The sequence below is a fragment of the Heloderma suspectum genome, chromosome 6 (genome assembly GCF_057233095.1).
Source record: "Heloderma suspectum isolate Gila_16-S chromosome 6, 16-S_ref, whole genome shotgun sequence".
NCBI classification, from domain to species: domain Eukaryota; kingdom Metazoa; phylum Chordata; class Lepidosauria; order Squamata; family Helodermatidae; genus Heloderma; species Heloderma suspectum.
The window spans coordinates 129,163,752-129,186,351 of NC_139463.1; the positions used below are offsets into that span (position 1 = coordinate 129,163,752).

The 22,600-nt window shown below is 51.9% G+C and overlaps 1 protein-coding gene across 3 annotated transcripts in view; it reads left to right on the top strand.

Moving 5' to 3' along the window:
* Positions 1-22,600, top strand: part of LRCH4 (leucine rich repeats and calponin homology domain containing 4) — a 67,238-nt gene that overhangs the window by 37,462 nt on the left and 7,176 nt on the right. For 2 of the 3 annotated variants that reach the window (XR_014784014.1, XM_084806916.1), the window contains exons 2-15: positions 688-832; positions 1,031-1,157; positions 2,668-2,773; positions 2,977-3,113; positions 3,806-3,924; positions 4,164-4,260; positions 4,506-4,593; positions 4,718-4,848; positions 5,694-5,761; positions 6,637-6,780; positions 7,694-7,748; positions 7,989-8,037; positions 8,380-8,505; positions 13,428-13,534. Coding sequence is in view for 2 of the 3 variants with exons in the window: in XM_084806916.1 (XP_084663042.1) it covers positions 688-832; positions 1,031-1,157; positions 2,668-2,773; positions 2,977-3,113; positions 3,806-3,924; positions 4,164-4,260; positions 4,506-4,593; positions 4,718-4,848; positions 5,694-5,761; positions 6,637-6,780; positions 7,694-7,748; positions 7,989-8,037; positions 8,380-8,505; positions 13,428-13,534 (1,499 nt within the window). In the remaining variant the exon portion in view is untranslated. Of the gene's footprint in view, positions 1-687; positions 833-1,030; positions 1,158-1,896; positions 2,377-2,667; positions 2,774-2,976; positions 3,114-3,805; positions 3,925-4,163; positions 4,261-4,505; positions 4,594-4,717; positions 4,849-5,693; positions 5,762-6,636; positions 6,781-7,693; positions 7,749-7,988; positions 8,038-8,379; positions 8,506-13,427; positions 13,535-22,600 lie in introns of those variants that run through there. The other variant, XM_084806915.1, reaches the window with a different exon arrangement.

Sequence of the window (22,600 nt, forward strand, 5' to 3'; positions counted from 1 at the left end):
TGCTTTCGCTAATTAGATTTCGAGTGAGGTGCTAACCAACGTGGAACTTCATTATGTTGCAAGGAAAAATTATTGGCTTCACCTTCGCAGTGGAGAAACGGCCCTGTCTTCCCCCTTTGGAGAGGGCTGAGTGAAGCAACCCTTCCTTCCGCCTCTGGTGGCACAACAGTGGGGTCTGGAAAGGAATGGTGCGGGGGGAGTACTCGTGTGCTGCCGGTATTTTCTCCTCCTTTCTCTCTATACCAGGAATGGGAAACTGATACAGCCCACGGGGGTTCCTGATCCAGCTTGCCAGCTTCTTCCTTAGGCTCTGCCCTGTCTTGGGGCAGGGAAAAGCTCGTCTCTCTGATGAGCTGCTGACCAGCAGTAAGAGCTCTTCTCTGCTGTGCCTTTGCTACCGTGCAGCAGGGGAAAGGTCTGTTCTCCGATCAGCTGCTGATCCAAGTGTTTCCCTCTCCGGATGGGGGCGGGGCCTAAGGAGTGCCACCCCCTGTCCTTTCCCAGATTGGACTTTGGCCCTCGGCCGAAGGTGCGCCCCGCTTCGCGCTGCCCCCCCCGAGGCCAGAGCAGAGGCCGGGGCGGGCTGTCAGCGGGCCTCCTGCAGCGGGGCAGAGGGGCCCTGGGGCTCCTGCAGGGGCCGAGGGGCAGTGCTTCGGGGGTGAGCTGTCCTCTCCCCCTCCTTTGCAGACCTGTCCCGCAACCGTTTTGCTGAGGTGCCCGAGGACACTTGCCACTTGATGTCCTTGGAAGGGCTGAGCCTGTACCACAACTGCCTGCGCAGCATCCCTCCGGCCATCGCCAACCTCCAGGCCCTCACCTACCTGAATGTCAGGTAAATTGAGAAAGGCATGGCGGACTGGGATGGGGACTCTTGTCCCCCTGGGCAGGTTGATGAGATTATCCTGTGGTGGATTATCTTGCTGGAGGGAGCAGACCCCCGCCCCCGCTGCTTTGCCAGTGAGGATGCAGCCCCCCCCTCCTTAGAGGCCGTCCTCTCAGCTAGTGCTGCCTCTCCCTTCCTTCTCCTCAGCCGGAACCAGCTCGCCTCCCTGCCCTCCTGCCTCTGTCGCCTGCCCCTCAAAGTCTTCATCGCCAGCAATAATAAGTTGGCAACCCTGCCTGACGACATCGGCTCCCTCGGCAGCCTACGCCAGCTGGTGAGTCAGCATGCGGGGAGCCTGGGCTGCCGGAGTCCTCTGAAGGGGACCCTGTCAGGTTGCCATGCGCTCCCCTTTCCTTCTCAGCCGTGGTGGCTCCTTCTAAGTAAACAAGGCTGGGAGTCATGGGGGAAGGAATCCCAAAGGCTGCCCAAACCCAGACCCTCTACCCTCCCGGCCAGACTCTACATCCCTCAAACCATTAAGCCTAGCCCCACGTTGCAGCAGCCACAGCCGCCAGCCCCATGTTGCAGCAGCCACAGCCGCCAGCCTTGCTTGGGTCCCTCCCTTTCCTCCAGTATGGAGACAGGCTGAAATTTGAGTAGGAGCAAAACTCATCCGCTGAGCCTTCCAAAGAGGAATGTGGGTGGGGCTGGAGCCTCTGTTCCATCCACCTGGTATTCTGCCCCTAATGGCCCAGAAGGGGCAGAGATCACGTAATTGTGGGAGGGGAGCCGCCTTCCCGGCCCGCCCAGCCCATGTCACTTCTGAGATGCCTGACTACAAAGAGCTGGGGGGCTGACCCTTGTCTCAGGTGGTGCAGATCTCCTAGCCCTGCCCGGAAAAGCTGCTGAGGATTGAAACGGGGACCTTCCGCATTGAATGCAGGGGCTCCACCACTGAGCTGTGGTCCTCAGCAATGCGTAGAGTTGCTTGCGAAGTGGGGACTCTGCTCCTTGCACCCGGGGTTCTACCCCTAATGTCCCAGTAGGGGCAGAGAACCCGCCCAGCCCAGGTCCCTTCGGAGAGCTGCCCCTGTGAATGGCACACGGAAACATCCAGACACGCGCATGCCTGCGTGTGACCCTTGATCTTCCTCTGTCCCCTTGGCACCACTATGCTTGTTGCAGACAGTTTGTTTTCTGCTCTTTGGTTCAAGCTCCTAGAGTGGCTCACAAAAGTAGGACATAAAACGGCGATGACAGCGGCGTCAGTGAAAGTTGGTTTCAGTACCACCAGTGCAGCAGCAGGGCCTTGGTGGCCACCAGGGAAAAGCTCAGATCTTCCCCTGGTGCCAGCAGACCTTGAGGCAAAGCTCCCTGGGGTGGGGGGAAGGGGGTGCCACAGAAGAGCAGATCCTGTCATCTCCCCAGTCACCCTGCCCTCATTCTGGAGGCAGTCGGACCTCCCTGGCGGAAGACGCTCATACCCGGGCAGGCTCGTGCAGGAGAAGGTGATCCGTCAGGGACCCAAGTCCCAACCATGCGGGGCTGTCAAGGTAAGCTCTAGCACCTAGCAAAATGGGCTGGGATCCAGTGTGCTGGTAAACTGCATCCCTTTCGACTGGTCACAGTTAGTAACCTCACTGCCAGTATTTCTGACTGGCGGAAGTGTCTGCACGGCCTTCAAAGGCAGCCCGGCAAGACAGCGCCTATCAGTGGTCTCGGAGGGACGGTGTGGTTCCCTTGCACCCCGCATGCCCCTTCCCCCCAGACAGCTGCGGGGCGGGGGGTGGGTTGCGGCGGGAGGCCCTTCGCTCACCCGTGGCTTTGCACTCCCTCCTGACCAGGACGTCAGCCGCAATGAGCTGCAGTCCCTCCCAGCAAGTGTGGGGGGCTTGGAGTCTCTTCGGGACCTCAGCGTTCGGAGGAACCAAATCGTCAGCCTCCCAGAAGGTCAGTAGCTCTGTGGGCAGCTCTTGGCTCGGCTGCTGGCGCGCAGCTCTTCTCTGCCGGGCAGAAGCCTCCTCCTCGCTGCCTCGGTGCTGCTCGCGGCTCACGCACGCTTTCCCAGGCGCTGCTCCCTCGTCGTGGCCCCGTGCTTCCCGTGGCCACGGCGGTGCCCCCCCAGCTGCCTCCATCGTTTCGTGCCTCCTCAGAGCTGGCCGAACTGCCCCTCGTGCGGCTGGACTTCTCTTGCAACCGTGTCACTCGCATTCCTGTCTGCTACCGCCACCTACAACACCTGCAGTGCATCCTTCTGGAGAATAACCCCTTGCAGTCCCCACCTGCACAGGTAGCGTGTGTGGGGCGGGGCGGGGCAGGGCGGGGGGAGCCAGCGAGTAGGCAAGGGCCAAACACTGCTCTGGGAGCAAGGCACTGACCCATGGCTGCCCCCAAGCCACCAACACCCCCTCCCCTTGCAGCCTGACCCACTTTTGACACATCTGTGTCCTTGGTGGTTCTTCCAGAAATCCCCACATCCATGCCCCCATGCTCTGGCTGTCCGCCTCCCTCCTTTCCCCACTCCCCAGGGCTTGCAGCAGGCCTGTTTCCTCTGGCCAGACCTCCCCATTCCGGGGGGGGGGGGGGTTCACCCAGGACACCGCTCTCCGCAGGCTGCCTCCCGCACCGTCGCTCGCTGCCTTGGCCCCGGCGGCTGCCTCTGCGGCAGCTGTGTGTGGCGGCTGCCAGCACCCCGGTTCTGGCCGCTCCTTTTCTGCGGGTGGCTCGAACTGAGTTGGGCGGCTCCGTGGCTGGAGGAAGAGGGACTCGAGGGGCTCCCTCTGCCTTGAGACCCCCTCTGATCTGGCCGCCTGGGCAGACAAGCTGCCTGCCCTACGAGAGTGGTGCGCGTGGTGCTTGGCGGACATCCAGAGGGGCATGGGCTCCTGCCACCTCTCCCAGCAGGGCTCGCTGAGCAGAGGCGGCTCCCTCGTCCTCCGGGGGTCGCTTCTGGACTGCGCCTGGCATCTCCGTTTCCCACAGGTTTGCCTGAAGGGCAAAATCCACATCTTCAAATACCTCAACATGGAGGCCTGCAGCACAGTGAGGCCGGACCTGGCAGAGTTTGCCCGAGGGAGCCGCCCCGCTGGCTTTGGCGCGTGGTGAGGAACACGGCTGGCTGGGCAGGCGGAGGAGATGCTGCCAAGCTGCCGTCCCCCCATCAAACAGCAGCCTGTCCTGTGCAGCACCGGTTTTGATGTGGGGAGACTGTATCTGAGGGGAGGCTGCTCCCACAGAGCGAGAGGGAGAGGGTCTTGAGAAGGGGAACACCTGGAGCATCTTTCCCCCCACAACACTGCTGTGTGTCTCTCCTATTCCTCGCCCCTCCCACACACCCCAGCCTCCCAGATGATTTCTACCCTGTGCGGCTGTATGGCGGCCTGGATTCAGGCTTCAACAGTGTCGACAGTGGAAGCAAACGGTGGTCGGGGAATGAGGTACAGCGAGGCCGTGCTCTGGCCACGGGAATAATTTTTGCGCTGGTGAAAGGGGGAGGTTTTCCCCAGGGCCCTAGTCCCTGTGCAGCCAGAACGGAAGAGCCAACTTTTGCTTTAAGAGGGGGCCTGTGGGACTCCCAGTGCTGAACCATCGTGTGTTCCGTTCCAGCCCTTGTCTGCCTGCCTTTCTCTAGAGGGCTTCTGTGCATCTCCTCTGAGACTGTTCCCTTTCCTCCTCCTCTCAGTCCACAGAGGAGTTCTCAGACCTCTCCTTCCGCATTGCTGAATTGGCCCGGGACCCCAGGCAGCTCAAGGAGAAGCGCAATGGGGCAGGTGAATAGCTAGGATGGCTATTAGACCCGCTTGGATACTAGTTTGGCATTTCGGGTGAGAACTGGCCGGGTGGCTGAGGGTGAAAAGAGAGGAGAGCCCTAAGCCCAGTTTTTTGCTCCCCCAGTTGATGCCAGTGAGCTGGAACAGACAGACTGTACCGACAGCAGCGTCAATGGGGAGGAGGAGGAGGACACCCCAGTGGCCACAGGGACGGGCACGTCGGGGAGTGGCTCTTGGGGGGCCGCATCTGTGCAGGTAAACGTGGTGCTCCGGCCAGCCCCCTCCGACACTCTGGCCCTTCTGGCCCTCCCCTGGCAGCCCGCGGGCTGCTGTGCGTTGGGCGTGGGCCCTGAACGCAGGATCTCCCAGTGTCACTGGGAAGGTGGCTCCTGGGGGACTGGTGCGTGGGACAGGGATGGGGCGGGGGTTCTGGGAGGCAGAGGGGAGGCGGTGCAGGTCGGGGGCACGGGACCTCCTTCGGCCTGAGGGCCTCGGCCCAGCTGGGAGAAGCTCTTGGAGCCGCCTCCAGCAGGGCAAGCAGGTGGCAAGGGGCTGGGCCATCAGCCAGGAAGCACACTTGCTGCCAGCAGCTCTGCCCGGGAGGCCTTTCCGCCCAGGCATCGGAGGCGGGGGAGAGGAGCTGAGGCCGGGAGAGGGGATGTGGCCTTCCGGGAAGCCCCGGGGCAGTGGGGAGGCCTGAGGTTCTGCACCACCGCGCCTGGATTCCAGGCTGGGCGAGGGGTGGTGTTAAATCAGCCTTCCTCCCTGGTGCCCCCCAGAGGTTTTGGACTACGATTCCCAGCACTTCTGACCGTTGGCCTTGCTGGCCAGGGCCGATGGGAGCTGGCCCAGGAAGTCTGGAGGGCACCAGGTGGCGAAAGCTGCGTTGGGGTGTTGGAGCTGGGCAGGGGCCCAAGTCTTCGGACCCGCGGCTTCAGACCCGCCTTCTGTGTCTCTAAGGGTCGCGGTCTGACGGGGGCAGGAGTGCAGGGCTTGGCCTGTCTGATCCAAGGCCCCCCATGCTGCCTCTTGGGTGTGAGCTGGTGGGAGACAGGAGCAGGACCCTTCTCCTTCTCCGCTGCTTGGTCTCCCCCTTGCAGGAACCCTCGAAGGCGTTGAAGAGCTCTCTCCAGAAAGTGGGTGCTGCAGAGCTGGGACCGACGGGCAGGTGCGGTGCGCCCCCTGGCGGCCTTCGACTCCTTGGCATTCCGCGGAGCCACTGTTTGTTCTGGAGGGCTGGGCGGGGAGGGGCCTTCCAGAAGACCCCTCATGTGCCAGGTGCAGCCTCCTCTCAGGCCAGGCAGGCTGCCTTCCGAACCTTCCTTGTCAGTTTGTGAACTGTCCTCCACAATCGTCGTCCTCTCTTGTCTCCCCCACATAGGATCATAGAATAGTGGGGTTGGAAGGGGCCTGCAGGACCATCGAGGCCAGCCCCCTGCTCAGTGCAGGAGTCCAAGTCAGAGCATCTCTGGCAGACGGCTCTCCAGCCTCGTCTCGAATGCCTCCAGGGTGGGAGAGCCCACCGCCTCCCTCGGGAATGGGCCCCATTGTCGTATATGACGGCCAGGAAGTTTTTCCTGATGTTCAGCCGGAATCTGGCTCCCTGTCACTTGAGCCCATCATTTCATATATGTGTCCCTGCCTTGCCCAAACCCCTCCCTCAGGGCCAGGGCCCCAGGCTCAGGACAGGGCTTTGGCGGTGGGGCTTGCAGAGGGGTGGGTGGGGGTGGTTCTCCAACTCCTCCTAGCCATCAGGAATTGCCTGCAGTTGGGCAGCAGGGGGCTGCTCTGAAGGTGAGCGCGGTCCCGTCTTGCTTGGGATGCCTCAGCTGGGGCTTTGCCCCTGGGAGGGCGGTCACCCTGATGGTCTGGAAGGGCTTTCCCTCCCGGCCAGACGGTGGCTTTCCGCCACCCCCGCAACTCAGCTCGCTTCCATATGGCTCCTGGCGCTGGAGGCCCAGCTATGTGCAGCTGGCTCCACCCCCCGCTGGGGCGTGGGTCCCCTCCAGCTCTTTGACCCCCTTCCTCCCTCTCTCGGGCCAGTGGTGAGGCCATCCTGACCCGGCCAGCGCCATCTGGGGAGGAGCGCCGTCGCCCCGAGGTCTTTCAGCTGTGGCAGGAGAGGGAGCGCCAGCAGCAGCAGCAGCGGCGGCCCCTGGGGGGCCAGGGGGTAGAGAAACGTGACAGGTACTGGACCGGGGTGGCTCGAGGCTCCCTGGGGCCTGCTGCAAGCCCCTCCCAGCGAGGGCCGGACCTGCAGCCAGGATCCCTCTCACAAGCAAGCGTTTCCCTTTGAGAATGTTCCGCATCTGCCTTCGCATGTGTCAGCAGGAATGTTCCTTCCCAGAGTCTCAAACCAGCAGAGCCACCCTTGATTTTGAGCCCGTGGCCATGACTCTTTCTCTCTGCAGCTTGACACATTCAGGTCTGCCTGCAGTTGTATGCACCGGCTGCCTGGCAGATTAAGGCAGAAATGCTTCCTGTTCCTTCCTGGGAGTGCCCCAGTCCACCCCCCCCCCCCGATGTTCCTGGAAACAGACTTTTTGGGTTCCTCAGTGAAGACCATTGGGAACTAACCTCCTTCCTTCTCCTCACAATATTCCTGTTCTTCTAAGGATGACCCGAAACTCCCTTAATATATTAGTGCTGCTCTTTCCCATCGAAAGAGCACTTCTAATTTGCAAAGCACTTCGTAGTCGTCTTCACTTCTGTCCTCACAAGAGCCGTGTGAGGTAGGATTTTTTTTGGGGGGGGGGATAACTAACCCCAAAAATCCATTTTATGGATTGGGGGGTGAGGAGTAATTAGCCCAAAGTCACACTGTGCTCAGTAGAGGCAGGACTTGAACCCTGGTTTCCCTGGTCTCTGGCCACCAGATGCCATTAGCAGCCATCACTGTTGCTCCTTTTCATTCCTTTTTTAAAAGGGAGATTGGAGTTCCTTGTCACAATCCAGCAGTTGATTGTTGGAAAGGGGGCGCCAGATGTGGGGGCGGAGCGAGGCACCCGCAGATACCCTGGTGCATGGTCCCTTGGCGTCAGTGGCGTAGGCCCATCCTGGGCAGTCCTGATTTCTGACGGTGCTTCCTGTTCCCCTTCAGTGGCCTGGCAGAGAACAGCTGTAGCAGCCTCCTCCAGCTGAAGCACCGCAGCCAGGTACGGCCAGGTTGCAGCTGGGGTGTGCGTGAGACCAGGATCAGGGCACTTTCTGTGGATGGCATCCATTCAGAAAATGTGTCATGCTTTGCTGTGGCCCCCAGGCACAGCCCCCTGCCGCCAACAGATAAGCGCCCTCCCTTCCCTTGCACGGTTTGTTCAGTTTTCAGAGTGCGGCTGTTTTCTCCGCTATGAGTGCAGCTTCTAACTACGAGGCTCCTTTTCCCTGCTGTCTTGCAGGGAGCCGAACAGCTGGCTGGTTCCTCCCGGCAACTCCCACGCTATGCAGGTAAGTCCAGCCCAGGCCTCCCTTCCCCTTAGGCACAAAGCTGTGGAAGGAGCAGGGGGAACAAGCAGAGGGAGGGCTGGCGGGTGAGGGGGTGTTCCCTGGGATAGCCCCCCTGGCTGTTAGGTGGAAGTGGGGTGAGGGGAGCCTGCAAGTGTGTCCCTAGAGGAGAGAGCTTGGGCATGGGGCTGTGCAGAGGGTGCTGGGGCCAGGGAAACAGCTTTTTCTGGGCACAGGTTGGGAAACACAGGAGCTGTGCCTCAGCTCTTCTGAGAGCTTTCCCCCTGCTGCCTCCCCCAACGCGGATCCCCAGCTAAGCCCTCCCCCCACTTTCTGCCTCTGCAGATCCTGCTCACCCCCAGAGCTCCACGGTTGCCAACTCTTTGTCCCGTGAGCCCGGCTCAGTGCAGAAACCTTCCAGCTTCCTTTTCTGCTCCTCATCACGGCACAGCATGCAGCAGGAGGGCTCCGGTAAGCAGCAAAGAGGGAAACCTGCATGAGGAAATGCTCCCCCCACATGTTAACCTGTAGACGGGCTAACGTGCGTGTGGCCATTCGGACCAGGACCCTGAGCACATGCAAGGGAGTCACCGCACACAGCTGGAAAAAGGCACCGTCGCCTCAGAGGAATCAGGAAGTCAGAGACAAGGATATTGAAGGAGTAATAAACCAATCTCAATAAACTAAGACATAGAAAAAGTTAGGCAGTTTATTTAAAAGTATTTCAACCAGAACTGGCGTTTACTGGTTTAACAGAGAGTGCAAAAATACCATAGATGTTAGCAGTCCTAGCAAGTGTAGGTGAAATGATGGCTAACTGAGAAGTACGATGTATTTCCTAAGAAGTGTGTGTGTCTGTCCAAATTCGGGAGGGAGAAAAGTAGATGGACACAATTTTGATCCATTGGGGGGATTTTTAGATGTTGGCACTGCAGATGAGTAAGTTCTAAGATAATGTGGGTAGTGGCGTCAAGGGTGAGTTTTAGGGTGAAAAATGGTCATTGGTTGAAATGAAAAAGGGTGTCATTTGAGGGCAGAAGGAAGGGTGTTCATGGGTACAGGAGGGAAGGAAACAGGGCTAGTGGGGAGCAAGAAATAACATGGCAGCCAGCAGTTCCTCAGGGAGCTTGGATTGCAGTCAGACTCTGGGGAGGGGGGTGTTCATTCTCCGATGACCGAGGAGAGGATGCTGCTTCCTCCACGTCATTCATAGAATCATAGAATAGTAGGGCTGGAAGTGGCCTACAGGACCATCGAGCCCAACCCCCTGCTCAATGCAGGAATCCAGGTCAGAGCATCCCTGACAGCCTTGTCTTGAATGCCTCCAGTGTGGGAGAGCCCACCATCTTCCTAGGGAATTGGCTCCATTGTCGTACTACTCTAACAGTCATGACATTTTTCCTGATGTTCAGCCGGAATCTGGCTTCCTGTCACTTGAGCCCATTCTTCTGTGTCCTGCACTCTGGGATGGTCAAGAAGAGATCCTGGCCTTCCTCTCTGTGACAACCTTTCAAGTACTTGAAGAGCGCTATCCTATCTCCGCTCAGTCTTCTCAAGGTTAAACATGCCCAGTTCCTTCAGTCTCTCCTCACAGGGCTCTGTTTTCAGTCCCCTGATCATCTTTGTTGCCCTCCTCTGAACCCTCTCCAGCTTGTCTGCATCCTTCTTAAAGTGTGGTGCCCAGAACTGGACAAACTGCTCCAGATGAGGCCTAACCAGTGCTGAGTAGAGGGGAACTAGTACACATCATTTGGAAGCTGTGCTTCTATTAATGCAGCCACATCACATTGTCGGCTCATATTCAGTTTGTGATTGACAACAATTCCAAGTTCCTTCTCGCTTGTAGTGTGGTTGAGCCACATATCCCCCATCTTGTAACTGTGCATTCGGTTTCTTTTTCCTAGGTGTAGAACTTGGCATTTATCCCTATGAAATATTCTGTTGTTTTCTGCCCAGTGCTCCAGTCTATCCAGATCACTTTGAATTTTGTTTCTGTCTTCCAAAGTATTAGCTATCCCGCCCAATGTTGTGTCATCTGTAAATCTGATCAGCATTCCCTGCACCTCCTCCTCCAAGCCATTAATAACAATGTTGAAGAGCACTGGGCCCAGGACTGAGCCCTGCGGTACCCCGCTCGTTACCTCTCCCCAGTTTGAGAAGACCCCACTGTTAAGCACTCTTTGAGTCCGATTCTGTAGCCAACTGTGGATCCACCGGATCGTTGTTTCATCTAGCCCACTTTTCGCTAGTTTGCTCATCAGGATATCATGGGGCACTTTGTCGAAAGCTTTGCTGAAGTCGAGGTATATGATGTCCACAGCATTCCCACAGTCCACAAGGAAGGTTACCTGATCAAAACATGAGATCAGATTCATCTGGCAGGATTTGGTCTTGACAAATCCATGTTGGCTTCGAGTAATCACGGCATTGTTGTCAAGGTGTTGTAGTGGCTAGAGTGTTGGACTAGGAGTCGGGAGATCCAGGTTCTAGTCCCCACTCAGCCATAGAAGCTCACTGGGTGACTTTGGGCCAGTCACAGACTCTCAGCCCAACGTACCTCACAGGGTTGTTGTTGTGAGGCTAAAATGGAGAGGAGGAGAATTATGTACACTGCCTTGAGTTCTTTAAAGAGGAAAAAAGGCGGGATATAAATGTAATAAATAAATAAATAAAATAAAGGTGCTTACAGACGGATCGCTTTATCATCTGCTCCAGAATTTTCCCAGGGATTGATGTCAGGTCTGTAGTTCCCAAGTTCCTCCTTTTTACCCTTTTTGAAGATAGGCACAACATTAGCCCTCCTCCAGTCATCTGGCACTTCCCCTGTCCTTTGTCATCTGTTATCATTTTGACATCCTTATTTAATAGCTGAACCACCATTTCTTTCCTCTGTCTTTTACTATGCACGTAGCTGAAGAAAGCCTTTTTGTTGCTTTTAGCATCCCTTGCTAACATCAGCTCGTTCTCAGCTTTAGCCTTCCTGACGCCATCCCTGCAGTTCTGTGCTACCTGCCTGTACTCTTCCTTTGTTGCTTGGCCTTCTTTCCACTTCCTATATGTGTCCTTTTTTGTTTTCAGGTCATCCCTAAGCTTTTTGTGAAGCCACATTGGCTTATTCGGTTGTCTTCCACCTTTTTTTTTCTTGTTGGAATTGTTTGTAATTGTGCCTTGAGAATTTCATTTTTTAAAAACTCCCACCCATCTTGGAGTCCTTTTCTTGTTAGCGTCGCTTGCCATGGGACCTCACTGATCATTGTTCTGAGTTTATTAAAATCAGCTTTCCTAAAATCCAGGGTATGCGTTTGACTACACTCGGCTTTTGCTTCCCTTAGAACCAAGAACTCAAGTACAACATGGTTGCTTTCCCCCAGAGTTCTTGTAACTGCTACTTGATCCACTAAGTCATCTCTGTTGGTTAGGATCAAGTCAAGGATAGCCGATCCTCTAGTTCCTTCCTCTACTTTCTGTAGGAGGAAGTTATCCGCCACACAAGTCAGGAATTTCCTGGAGGGGCCATGTTTTGCAGAATTTGTCTCCCAACAAATATCAGGGAAATTGAAGTCCCCCATTACTACTACATCATGCTTCCTTGAAACATTGGCTATTTGCTTTTCAAACGTTTCGTTCTCGTCTTCTCCTTGATTGGGTGGCCAGTAGTAGACTCCAACCACCAGGTTCCTTTTATTCTTTGCTCCCTTTATTTTGATCCAGACGCTCTTGATGGGGCTACCAAACTCATCCTCCTGTATTTCTGTGCAGAGGTATGTCTTTTTCACATACAGTGCAACCCCACCTCCCTTTCTGTTCCTCCTATTCTTTTTGAACAAGTTATATCCTTCAGTTGCTGTATTCCAGTCATGAGAGTCATCCCACCAGGTCTCAGTTATACCTATCAAGTCATAATTTCCCTCCTGTTTTAAGAGTTCAAGTTCGTTCTGTTTGTTTCCCATACTCTGGGCATTAGTATATAGACATCGAAGACCATGTGCTTCATAGTCCAGTTTCTTCCTACATGTGTCTGAAGACTATTATTGGGCGCTATCAGAGCTGTTCTCTCCATTGCAGTGCATGCGCCTACGTCCATTGTTACCCCCAACATTACATCTCCCTTCCCCGTAGGATTCAGTTTAAAGCCCTCCTGATGAAGTTCTTCATGCTGTGGCCGAACACATTCTTCCTAGCCTTTGTGAGGTGCAACCCGTCCCTTGCCAACAGCCCATCTTCCAGGAAGCATAGCCCGTGGTCCCAGAATCCAAATCTCTCTCGTCGGCACCACCTTCATAGCCAGTCATTCACCCGGAGTATTTTTTGTTCCCTTTCCCTCTTCTAACTACTGGAAGGATGGATGAGAAAACTATCTGGGCCCCAAAGTTCTTGAGTTTCCTTCCCAAAGCTTCAAAGTCTGACGTGATTTCTCCGTAGCTCCGCTTGGCGGTATCATTTGTTCCCACATGGATGAGAAGAAAGGGATACCTGTCAGTGGACTTTATGAGTGCAGGCAACCTTTCAGTCACGTCTCTAATCCGTCCTCCTGGGAGACAACATACCTGGAAAGTCCCCGGGTCTTTGCAGCGTACTTGGGTTTCAATCCTAAAGTGGCCAAGAGAGGGCTGTCATTGCCACACCATTGGCAATTTAAAAATGCCAGGGTCAGACAAAACTGGAGAACATCCAAAATAAGCCGGTAGAAAAAAGAGATACATATATATACATATTCTTTGAACAACCCCAACATGTCTAAACCTTTGGAATGGTGGACCCTGCTCTCTCTTGGGCTGGACTGGCGCCCTCCCCTTCCAGTCCAGTTCTGACACAATGTTGGGGTTTAGGCATTTGACAGCATGCCAGTTGGCAGAGTGGCTGGTGGCCCCTTGGTGCTGGCACGGCAGGCAACCACACTTCCCGCGGTTTCACCCTCTGTCCTAGCTACACAAAGAGAGCAACTCCGGGTGCACTCTGGCATCCCACCCAGAGGCCGCCCTTGTGAAACACCCATCGAGAACGACGGCCTTTCTTCCTCCTAGCATCAGGTCCATCAACGCATGGGGTTGTGGAACAGCGGGAGCCATTATTTTTCATTCTTAGCCCCCGTGCTTAAGACCCCTGTCCCCATGCCAAAGAAGGACCCCATAGAAAGGGTGAGCCTCTGAGGCCATCCTCCTGCCTGCTACAGAGTCACATCCTTGGTCCACCCCGTGCAGGACTCTGTTCCGCTTGGCAGCCACTCTCCAAGGCCTCTGGGAACCGTTGTGCTTCCGGAGCTCCCTTTTAGTGGGAGATGCACCCAGGATGTGACTTGGGACCTCCTGCATACAAAGCGGGTGCTCTTGTTTGTGGCCAGCGGCCCTTCCTTAACCTAGGAGAAACCGATGACTTGAGCTTTCTGTTCCCAGGCTCCCTCTGCCCTGATTTCTCCTCTTCTGAGCTCAACAGGCCCTTGAGGCTGCACTCTGGGTCACAGGTACTGGATGAGAGACAACTAACAGTTCAACTGCAAAAGGTATGGAGGCCCCAACACCCCACAGCAGACCCATTTTTAAATAGCCGGCAGTAGCTGCATTGGTGCACATTATGTATACTGTGAACGGAATCTCAAAGATGGAAACGTCAGCCCAGCACGTGGCTGCTATGAAAAAGGCAAATTCCATGTTGGGGAGCATTAGGGAAGGAATCTAAAAACAAAACTGCCCAGACTATACTGCCCTTATACAAATCTACGGTGTGCTCAGACTTGGAATCCTGTGTACAGTTCTGGTCATCACACCTCAAAAGAGAAATTGTAGAGCTGGGAAAAGCGCAGAAAAAGGCATGATCAAGGGGCTGGAGCAACTCTCCTATGAAGCATGGTTGCACCATTTGGGGTTCTTTGGCTTAGGAAAAAGTGAGGGGAGACATGATATTGGTGTACAAAACTATTCATGGTGTGGAGAAAGTGGATAGGGATGAGTTTTTCTTTCCCTCTTACAGTACTAGAACCCACTGAGGTTCTAAATAAAAGGAAGTCCATCTTCATTCAGCGCATAGTTAAATAATCGAATTTGCTGACACAAGATGTGGAGATGGCCACCTACTTGGATGGCTTTAAAAGGGGGTTAGACGAATTCATGGCATATGAGGCTATCCATGGCTACTGGTCATGATGGCTATTCATAATTTGTATTGATTTAATAGATTTATATCCCAGTTTTCGACTACAGTCCTCAAAATGAGTTACTATATTTACAAAGTGCAACAAAGAAAGAACTATGTGCTTGTGAAGCAAAAACGAATGCAGGAGCCAGCATCTGATGTGCTTCCTGCGGGGCAGTCGGCGTCAACTGGACGGGGCAGTCCTGCTGGAGCATGCCCAGATGTTCCCCGTGCCTGACTCATCTCCCTCGCTCCCTCTTTTTCCCCACGGGGCAGTATGCTTCTGGGGAACATGGGCAGGAGTGGGCTCTCGTCCCACTTGTGGGCCTCCCACGGGTGCAGCTGGTCAGCCACTGAGAACAGGATGTTGGGCTAGAGAGGCCTTTGGCCTGATCCAGCACGGCTCTTTGCATGTTCCTCAGCCTCGCGGTGGCAAAGAAGGCACCACAAACGGGTGGGATTTGTTGTCCGAACTAAAAGACTGCGTGCATAGAGGCTTCCATGTTTTGTGTTCCCATTTATTTATGTATGTATGTATGTATTTATTTATTTATTTCATTTCTATACCGCCCAATAGCCGAAGCTCTCTGGGCGGTTCACAGAAATTAAAACCAAACAACACACAATAAAACAATTTAAAATATATAGAACATTAAAACTGTTGCAGAACCCAGAGTCAGAGAGACCACGGAGTAAAGGAAAAAGAGATTCTTTATTTAACGCGCGGGCTTAAGGCTGGAATCATTTCCAAAGAGCCAGAAGCCCCGATTTACATTAGCACATTGTTTTTATAGACATTGTGACACATATGAAACGGCTCCTCCTCCCCCTCCCGCATGGGGTTGCAGTCCTCAACATTTCTTTTCCCAGCACCATTGTTTATAATACAAGAACTGGGTTATAGGGTAGCCATGATAAGGAGAGAACAGAAGAGAACAGCAGAGAACAAGATATACAATTGTATGACCTTTGACAAGACAAGGAATTCCTGTGTCTTGTCAGCTTACAACAATGTATTCAAGGGAGAAAGAGCTCAGCAAGAACATGAAGCATGAGACTGCATGAGGATACTTAGTCTGACCCCCGATATGGCTGCTACATTCCCCCCTTAAATGCATAATTTCATTACAATTATAGCATTTCTGATAACTATACGAAGCTTTTTGTGACATACATATTACTTAGCCTCTTGTTGGGCTATTAGAGCGTAGAGGGCAGCAGTTTTACTAGCTGAGACATAAAACAGATTGGTTAAACAGCGCATAAGACGAGGAACGCAGAGACATAACAGAACTTTTATGAACAACACTGGTAGAATTAGGATGAACAATGCTTCAAGCCAGCTAAGATCTGGAAGCCAAGGGGTTAACTAATTGAGCTAATTGTTTTGTTAGCTACTATATTGTGCAGCTTGTCGATCTGTTCATCTACAGCATTGCCATTATCAGTTAAGTTAAAACAACAGAGCTTTTGGTGTGTCTCACAACTTAAATGATGAAGAAGGAAGAGGTAATCTATACCAGCTCTGTTTTCTAGAACTGCACCTCTTAGATCACGCAACTCTTTATTTAACAATGACAATGCTCGTGAGGTTGATCTTTAGACAATTAGCCAAGGCTAAACCTGGAACCCTAACCAGTGACATTGCTAAGGCCAATTTTTCTGAGTCAAAATATAACTGCACATGACTATTACAATTTTTAGTTAGTTGGAGTGCTCGAGGCTTCCGTCGACGGATTTTCTTGGGCCACAGGGGAAGAATTGGCACCAGTTCAATTGGCGGCTGAGGCAACATGGGTGGTTATTAGACAAGTTGGCAGGAATGAATGACCAAGTGCGGGAACTACATGTCTAAAACTATGAGGCAAAAGTATGTGGGCATCATTAAAAGATATGTTTTGAATTTTATTACAGTGGAAGGGGGCCAGGGATAGCTTTGTATTTTCTGGAAAATTTTTGACAATTAAGCATTCGTGCACACGTAGCATTTGTTTCAGCAACGATGGGGGTGCGTAGAGTGAACTCTGTAGGGGGTAGGATCTTTGCAACTACGCCCCAATTAGCATTTTGGGAATAAGTTAAACTTACACCATAAACTCTTAACATGGTATCTTTTTGAATTTTCCCAGGATGTCTACAGACAGGCATTAGGCAAGAGCTAATAAACCTGTCTGCAGGTATACCTCTTGGCAAACAAAAATGTTTTACTCTCGTGATGTTAGCCAGGTGAAGCCAGTAATTATCAGCAAATCACTGGGACAAACTTCTTTTTCCAGGGGCAGACCCCCCTTTCCGCACCTTATTAAGGAAACACAATGCAACACTACTAACACTACAACACGCATGTTTGATCTTCTTTGGGATCTGACCGTACGCTGGGCAGCTATTCACCTGGCAAGCTGCAGTAGGGTCTAGTCCCCTTCTTCAATTCTCCAGTTGCAGGTCTGACCGTATGCAGGGGGACAGTCTCCCAGTGTGTCCACAGTAAGGTCTAGCCTGAGTCTTCTTACTGCTTTTTCAGAATGATTTTTAAAGGATTTTCAGGATTTCTGTTTACAGTCTACTTTCCCCCTCTCGCTCTCTTGACTCATGTCTAATGTGTCCAGGGTTTAACTCCAGCTGCTTTCATAGCTGCGGGGGTGGAAAGTATGACAGTTCTCAGTCCTCTCCATCTGGGAGTCAAAGGGTTATTTTTCCCTCTTTAACTCATACTTTAACTCTTGGTTGGAAAGGATGAACTTCTGTGATGGGAATGGCTTATTTTCTAAGACAAAGCCAGGCTGGGCTTGAGGAACTTCGCTCAGTGTTTGGACTTCTTGTTTAAGGCTAAGGTTTGCTTGCTCTTGATGCTGCTCCAGTGTCAATTATGAAGTCAATGTCACGGTCCCTCACAGTCAATGTTACGGCCCCTCTCAAGCTGTCTCCCTCCTCGCCCATTCTGGCCCCTTTGGTTTTCTCCTTTGTGTATTTGATTTATTTTATTTGGGCATTCATGCCACTAATGTCCATCTTGTCCACACTGGGCACACTGGTTCTTTTTTAAGAATCTTCTGCCTCTGCCAGGTCTTCTTCTTTTCTTCTTTCGTCCACGTCTTCTTGGGCCTCTGGGTCGAGGGGGGTGTACTGGCGATAGGCATTTGAAAGACGCTCCAAGTACGCTCTGGGGCCTCGGTGGCACCTTGCAGCACTTTAGACACTTTGGTCATATTAATTGACTTCTTCATACCTGCTTTCATGGCTTCTAACAGCAGGGTTTGATACTGGGTGAGGCGCTCTAGCCCCACTTGTGTTTTGGGATTCCAGCGAGGGGGGGATTTATTTACAAGGAGACTTTATTGGGTAACTTACAGCACACAGGCGTACTTAATGGTTGGATCAGACAGCTTCTCTGAACCACGAGCTATTGGGCTAAATGGGTTTTATACCATACATGTTACATGTTATACATGAGGCAACACAACACTAGCAAGCATTTTCAGCATAGGCTAGAAGTGTTTGGTTCTCAGGCACAGCTTCCTGTAAACAACTTCGCTTCCCAAAGTGCTTGATAACACTTTTATTCATTAGTATGGGAAGACAATTTTTTTCTCTTTCTTTTGCTTTCTTTTTCTTTGCTGATCTGTCTGTATTGCAGATCATGTTTCAAACTTTTTACATAAAACTTTCTGATCCATGCACCAGCCTTGTTTCTTTGTCTTTTTCAAGTTAAACTCACTTACTTAAACCTTTCTGCCTTACACTAGTCCCAATGACACACATTTGGGATAGGCTCTTCTTCTCCTTCTAGTTACATTTTCTTCATCTTAAAGAACTATTACATTATTGTGGCTACTTTACCCCAGGTAATAAGCTCCAGGCACAATTAGCTGCTTTTAATTTATCCTGGGGGCAACTGTGGCCATGCTTCTTTTCTACAAATGTTTTTTTTCTTTGCCTCTTGCCTTTTCTTTCTTTTTTTCCCCTCTCTTCTCTATCTGTCTGCTACTTTCTCTATTCCTTCTTTTTTACTTGCTTTTGTCTTTTTTCCTTGTCATCCATTGGGAACCACACTTAGTATCATTTGGAGTTGCAACTAACACTAATCTGCAAATATCACATATACTTTATGATATCTAAGAAATCATAAAATATATACAACAAACTTTTTCTGCAATTTAACACTATGAATGGAAAGCACTTTTTGCATGGTAAGGCATGATGGAGCAGATCCAGCAATCATACTGCTCTTCTGGCTGAAAGCTCAGGGCTCATCAAAATCAAGGGACGGGCATACCCACACACGCAGAGTTCTAGGTCACCATTTTTGCATCAGCAACTCTATGCTGCATGAGTTCTGGCAGAAGGAAATCTAAAAGTCATAGATCAAACTCAGCCTGCTGTACACTGAGCTGACTACAAACACAGACACATGGTCCACAGCGATGAGAGTTCAAGTTTATCAAAAGCTTCACAGCACTGTCCATGGCAAGTCTTTGACAATTTAAAATTTTAGTCCATGTGCAGAATGTCTCTAAAAAGCCCAGACAGTGATGGAGGCAAACAGAGAAGGCTCTGGGCAATGAAGATGCGATGTTTCCAGCAAAGGCTCTCTACTTTTGCATCAATTTAAAAAGGGAAAGTGTGGCCCTACACCCCTTCTGACAGACAAGGGCCTTTAACTTTTTAGCAAGGCCTCTGTCTAAACAGAGCGGCACAGCTCAGCTCTCTAGCCATGACGCTTTAACTTGGGCAACTCCTCTGTAAATTTTATTTTACTTCTGTCAGGTTCTCTCACAGACATTTTAAAAACTTACTCTTTTTTTTTTCTCTTCTAACCTGGTACACGAAAGCACTGAAACACTGAGTGCTGAAACTCAGGACGCTGGGGGGTGATGGGCATCGCTTTATACTTGCATTTTTCAGGCAGCCATTAATCTTCGGGGAGGCGGTGGGGTGATTTGCAGGACTTCAAAGGCAAGCTTCTCAGTTTGTCTGTATTTGTAAATCCCAAGCTCAAAACAGGACACGATGAGGTACAGGGCAGCCAAATTCTTGCTTTGGCACGGGCAACAAATAACTCGGGTCAGCTTTCTTCGCTGGGGTCTCAAACAGGAAAACAGTCTTAATTTAAAGTTGTAACATCACTGACAGCGTCAGCCAGCTAGCTACACAGATCTCATTGTTTTTTAAGACAGTTGCTCCAATATCTTTTTTTCTTCTCAATCAGGTTGGGTCTCCCAGCTTACACAGTTTATTGCAGCTTCCAGGAGCATGGTAGTAGCGTGATTTTGGCTTGGCCAGGAACATGCTGTCTGGTTTCTCGGTCTCTTCAGCACACATACTTAGGCAGTGTAACACTGGACACTCAAATCAGTGAGATTTCTTCATTGCAGGGAATCCCACGGAAAAAGCTTAATGGTTACGCTCTTCAGAAATCATATAGCTGATGGTCAGTAGCTACAGGCTCTATGCAATTTTAACACAGTTCAAAGCTAAACACGGTTACCTTGACAGAGATCTTCAACATGGTCTCTCCGCTTCATTCTGCTTTGGGCCAGTCTTATGGCACACTTTTCACTCGAAGAGGGGTCTAGCCTGTGCTCTGGGGGCTGATTCTTCACCTTTATTTTTTATTTTGCCTTCATCTTCTGGGTCGTCATTTTCAGTTTCCATTTCTTAGGGATTTCATCTCAATTAGGCGAGGTGATGATGTTGCACAACTCAGAACGTTGTGGGCAATTTTCCTGCCCCCCCCTCTCTCGGCGCGCTAGGCTAACAGCTACTTCTTCGGCCTTACACTCTCACGCTCCCACGCTTTGTTAAAAGCCAGACTGTCCTGCAACATTTCTCTAATTAACAGCCTCAGATCTTGTTTTTTTTCTCTCAGCTTGACCTTGAGCTTTTTGCTGTTTTCTCTCTCTATTCTGAATCTTTTAAAAAAACCTTTTTCCTTCTTTGTTTGACATACATCTCAAGGGGGTGCAAGGTTTGCTTCCCCCACCACCCATAGCCTCCCTCCTAAATTGAAGACAGACACAATTAGGGAATGGGAATTGGTCAGTGAGTAAGGGGTCTCACTGGCCGACACAAGAGGATTTTACACACCACGCACTTTGCTACTGGCCTGGGCACCCGGACGGTCAACGGTATGCGTCAGAAACCGCAGTAGCCACTCACACAATCATTCTCTCCACTGCATCCATATGTCCCTGCCACCCACTTTTCCCACTTTTTACCAGAGCGGAAAACGGCTTCCCCAGCTTCCTACTGAGTACTGGCGTGCTGGGTACTGGCGCCCACTCGGGGGTGTGATCAGGCCCCCCTTCTACCCGCAAGGAGTAGGTTCTTTTTGTATACGTATACCACCAACACTGACCTTCATGAGGCGGGGCCCTCTTTTTTTCTGCCCAGTGGCCTTTCTCCCTAAAGGCAGGGCCCTCTTTTTCCCATATACTTGCCTTTCTCCTGAAGGCTTCCAATGTGGGTTTCAACTCAATTGCAGCTGCGATACAGGCAGGGCTCAAGTTCCTTCCTCCGCTTCCCAAGGTTCTCTTGCCGCTCGCTGCCGTTTGGGCGATCCCGGTGCAGGCTTTCTCCCATTCACTCGACAAAAAGGTCGGTGGCGCCAAGAAAGGGAGGCATGCGCCGAGCTCGTCTTCCCGGTGCGGCGATCAAGAGCAGGCAACTGCCACCTGTCTGGCTCAGAGCCTGCCACATCCGAGTCACGGCACCATTTATGTTGCAGAACCCAGAGTCAGAGAGACCACGGAGTGAAGGAAAAAGAGATTCTTTATTTAACGCGCGGGCTTAAGGCTGGAATCATTTCCAAAGAGCCAGAAGCCCCGATTTACATTAGCACATTGTTTTTATAGACATTGTGACACATATGAAATGGCTCCTCCTCCCCCTCCCGCGTGGGGTTGCAGTCCTCAACATTTCTTCTCTTAGCACTATTGTTTATAATACAAGAACTGGGTTATAGGGTAGCCATGATAAGGAGAGAACAGAAGAGAACAGCAGAGAACAAGATATACAATTGTATGACCTTTGACAAGACAAGGAATTCCTGTGTCTCGTCAGCTTACAACAATGTATTCAAGGGAGAAAGAGCTCAGCAAGAACATGAAGCATGAGACTGCATGAGGCTACTTAGTCTGACCCCCGATATGGCTGCTACAAAACCACAATATAACAATACAACCACAATAAAACCTAGCAGCAGTGCAGGAATTTAAAATACAGATTTAAAACAGCAAAGATAAAAATTTAGAAAGCTAAAATGCTAAAATGCCTGGGAAAATAAAAAGGTCTTCATCTGGTGCCGAAAGGAGTACAATGTAGGCGCCAGGCGAACCTCACTAGGGAGCTCATTCCAGAGCCGGGGTGCCACAACAGAAAAAGCCCTCCTCCTAGTAGCCACCCGCCTCACTTCCTTTGGCAGGGGCTCACGGAGAAGGGCCGCTGCTGATGATCTTAAGGTCCGGGCAGGCACATATGGGAGGAGGCGATCCTTCAGGTAACCTGGCCCCAAGCCGTTAAGGGCTTTGAATGTTAACACCAGCACTTTGAATCGGGCCTGGAAATGGACTGGCAGCCAGCGCAGCTGGAAAAGTACTGGCGTAATATGAGCTCGCAGGCCAGTCCCTGTTAACAATCTTGCTGCCCTATTTTGGACCAGCTGAAGTTTCCGGACCGTTTTCAAAGGCAGCCCCACGTATAACGCATTGCAGTAATCCAGACGAGAAGTTATCAGAGCATGGATAACTGTAGCAAGGCTGTCTCTGTCCAGATAAGGGCGTAGTTGGTATACCAGCCTAAGCTGATCAAAAGTGCTCCGTGCCACTGAGTTCACCTGTGCCTGAAGTGACCGTTCTGGATCCAAGAGCACCCCCAAACTACGAACCTGATCCTTTAGGGGGAGTGCAACCCCCTCCAGAACAGGTTGAATATCAACTAGCCGGGCAGATGAACCACCTGTTAACAGTACCTCCGTCTTGTCTGGATTGAGTTTCAGTTTATTGGCCCTCATCCAGTCCATTGCCGTGCCCAGGCACTGGTTCAGAACAGCCACTGCCTCACCTGGTTTTGATGAGAAAGAGAGGTAGAGCTGGGTGTCATCCCCATATTGATGGCACCTCAGCCCACACCTCCGGATACCCTCCCCCAGCAGTTTCATGTAGATGTTAAACAGCATGGGGGATAAAATAGAGCCCTGTGGAACCCCATGGCACAATTGCCATGGCACAGAGCAATAATCCCCCAGCACCACCTTCTGGAATCGGCCATCCAAGTAGGAGTGGAACCACTGTAGTGCAGCGCCTCCAACTCCTAACCCAGACAACCTATCCAGAAGGATACCATGGTCGATGGTATCGAAAGCCGCTGAGAGGTCCAGGAGAATCAACAGGGTCGCACTCCCCCTGTCCCTCTCCCTCTCAAAGTGCTGTCCCCCTGTCAC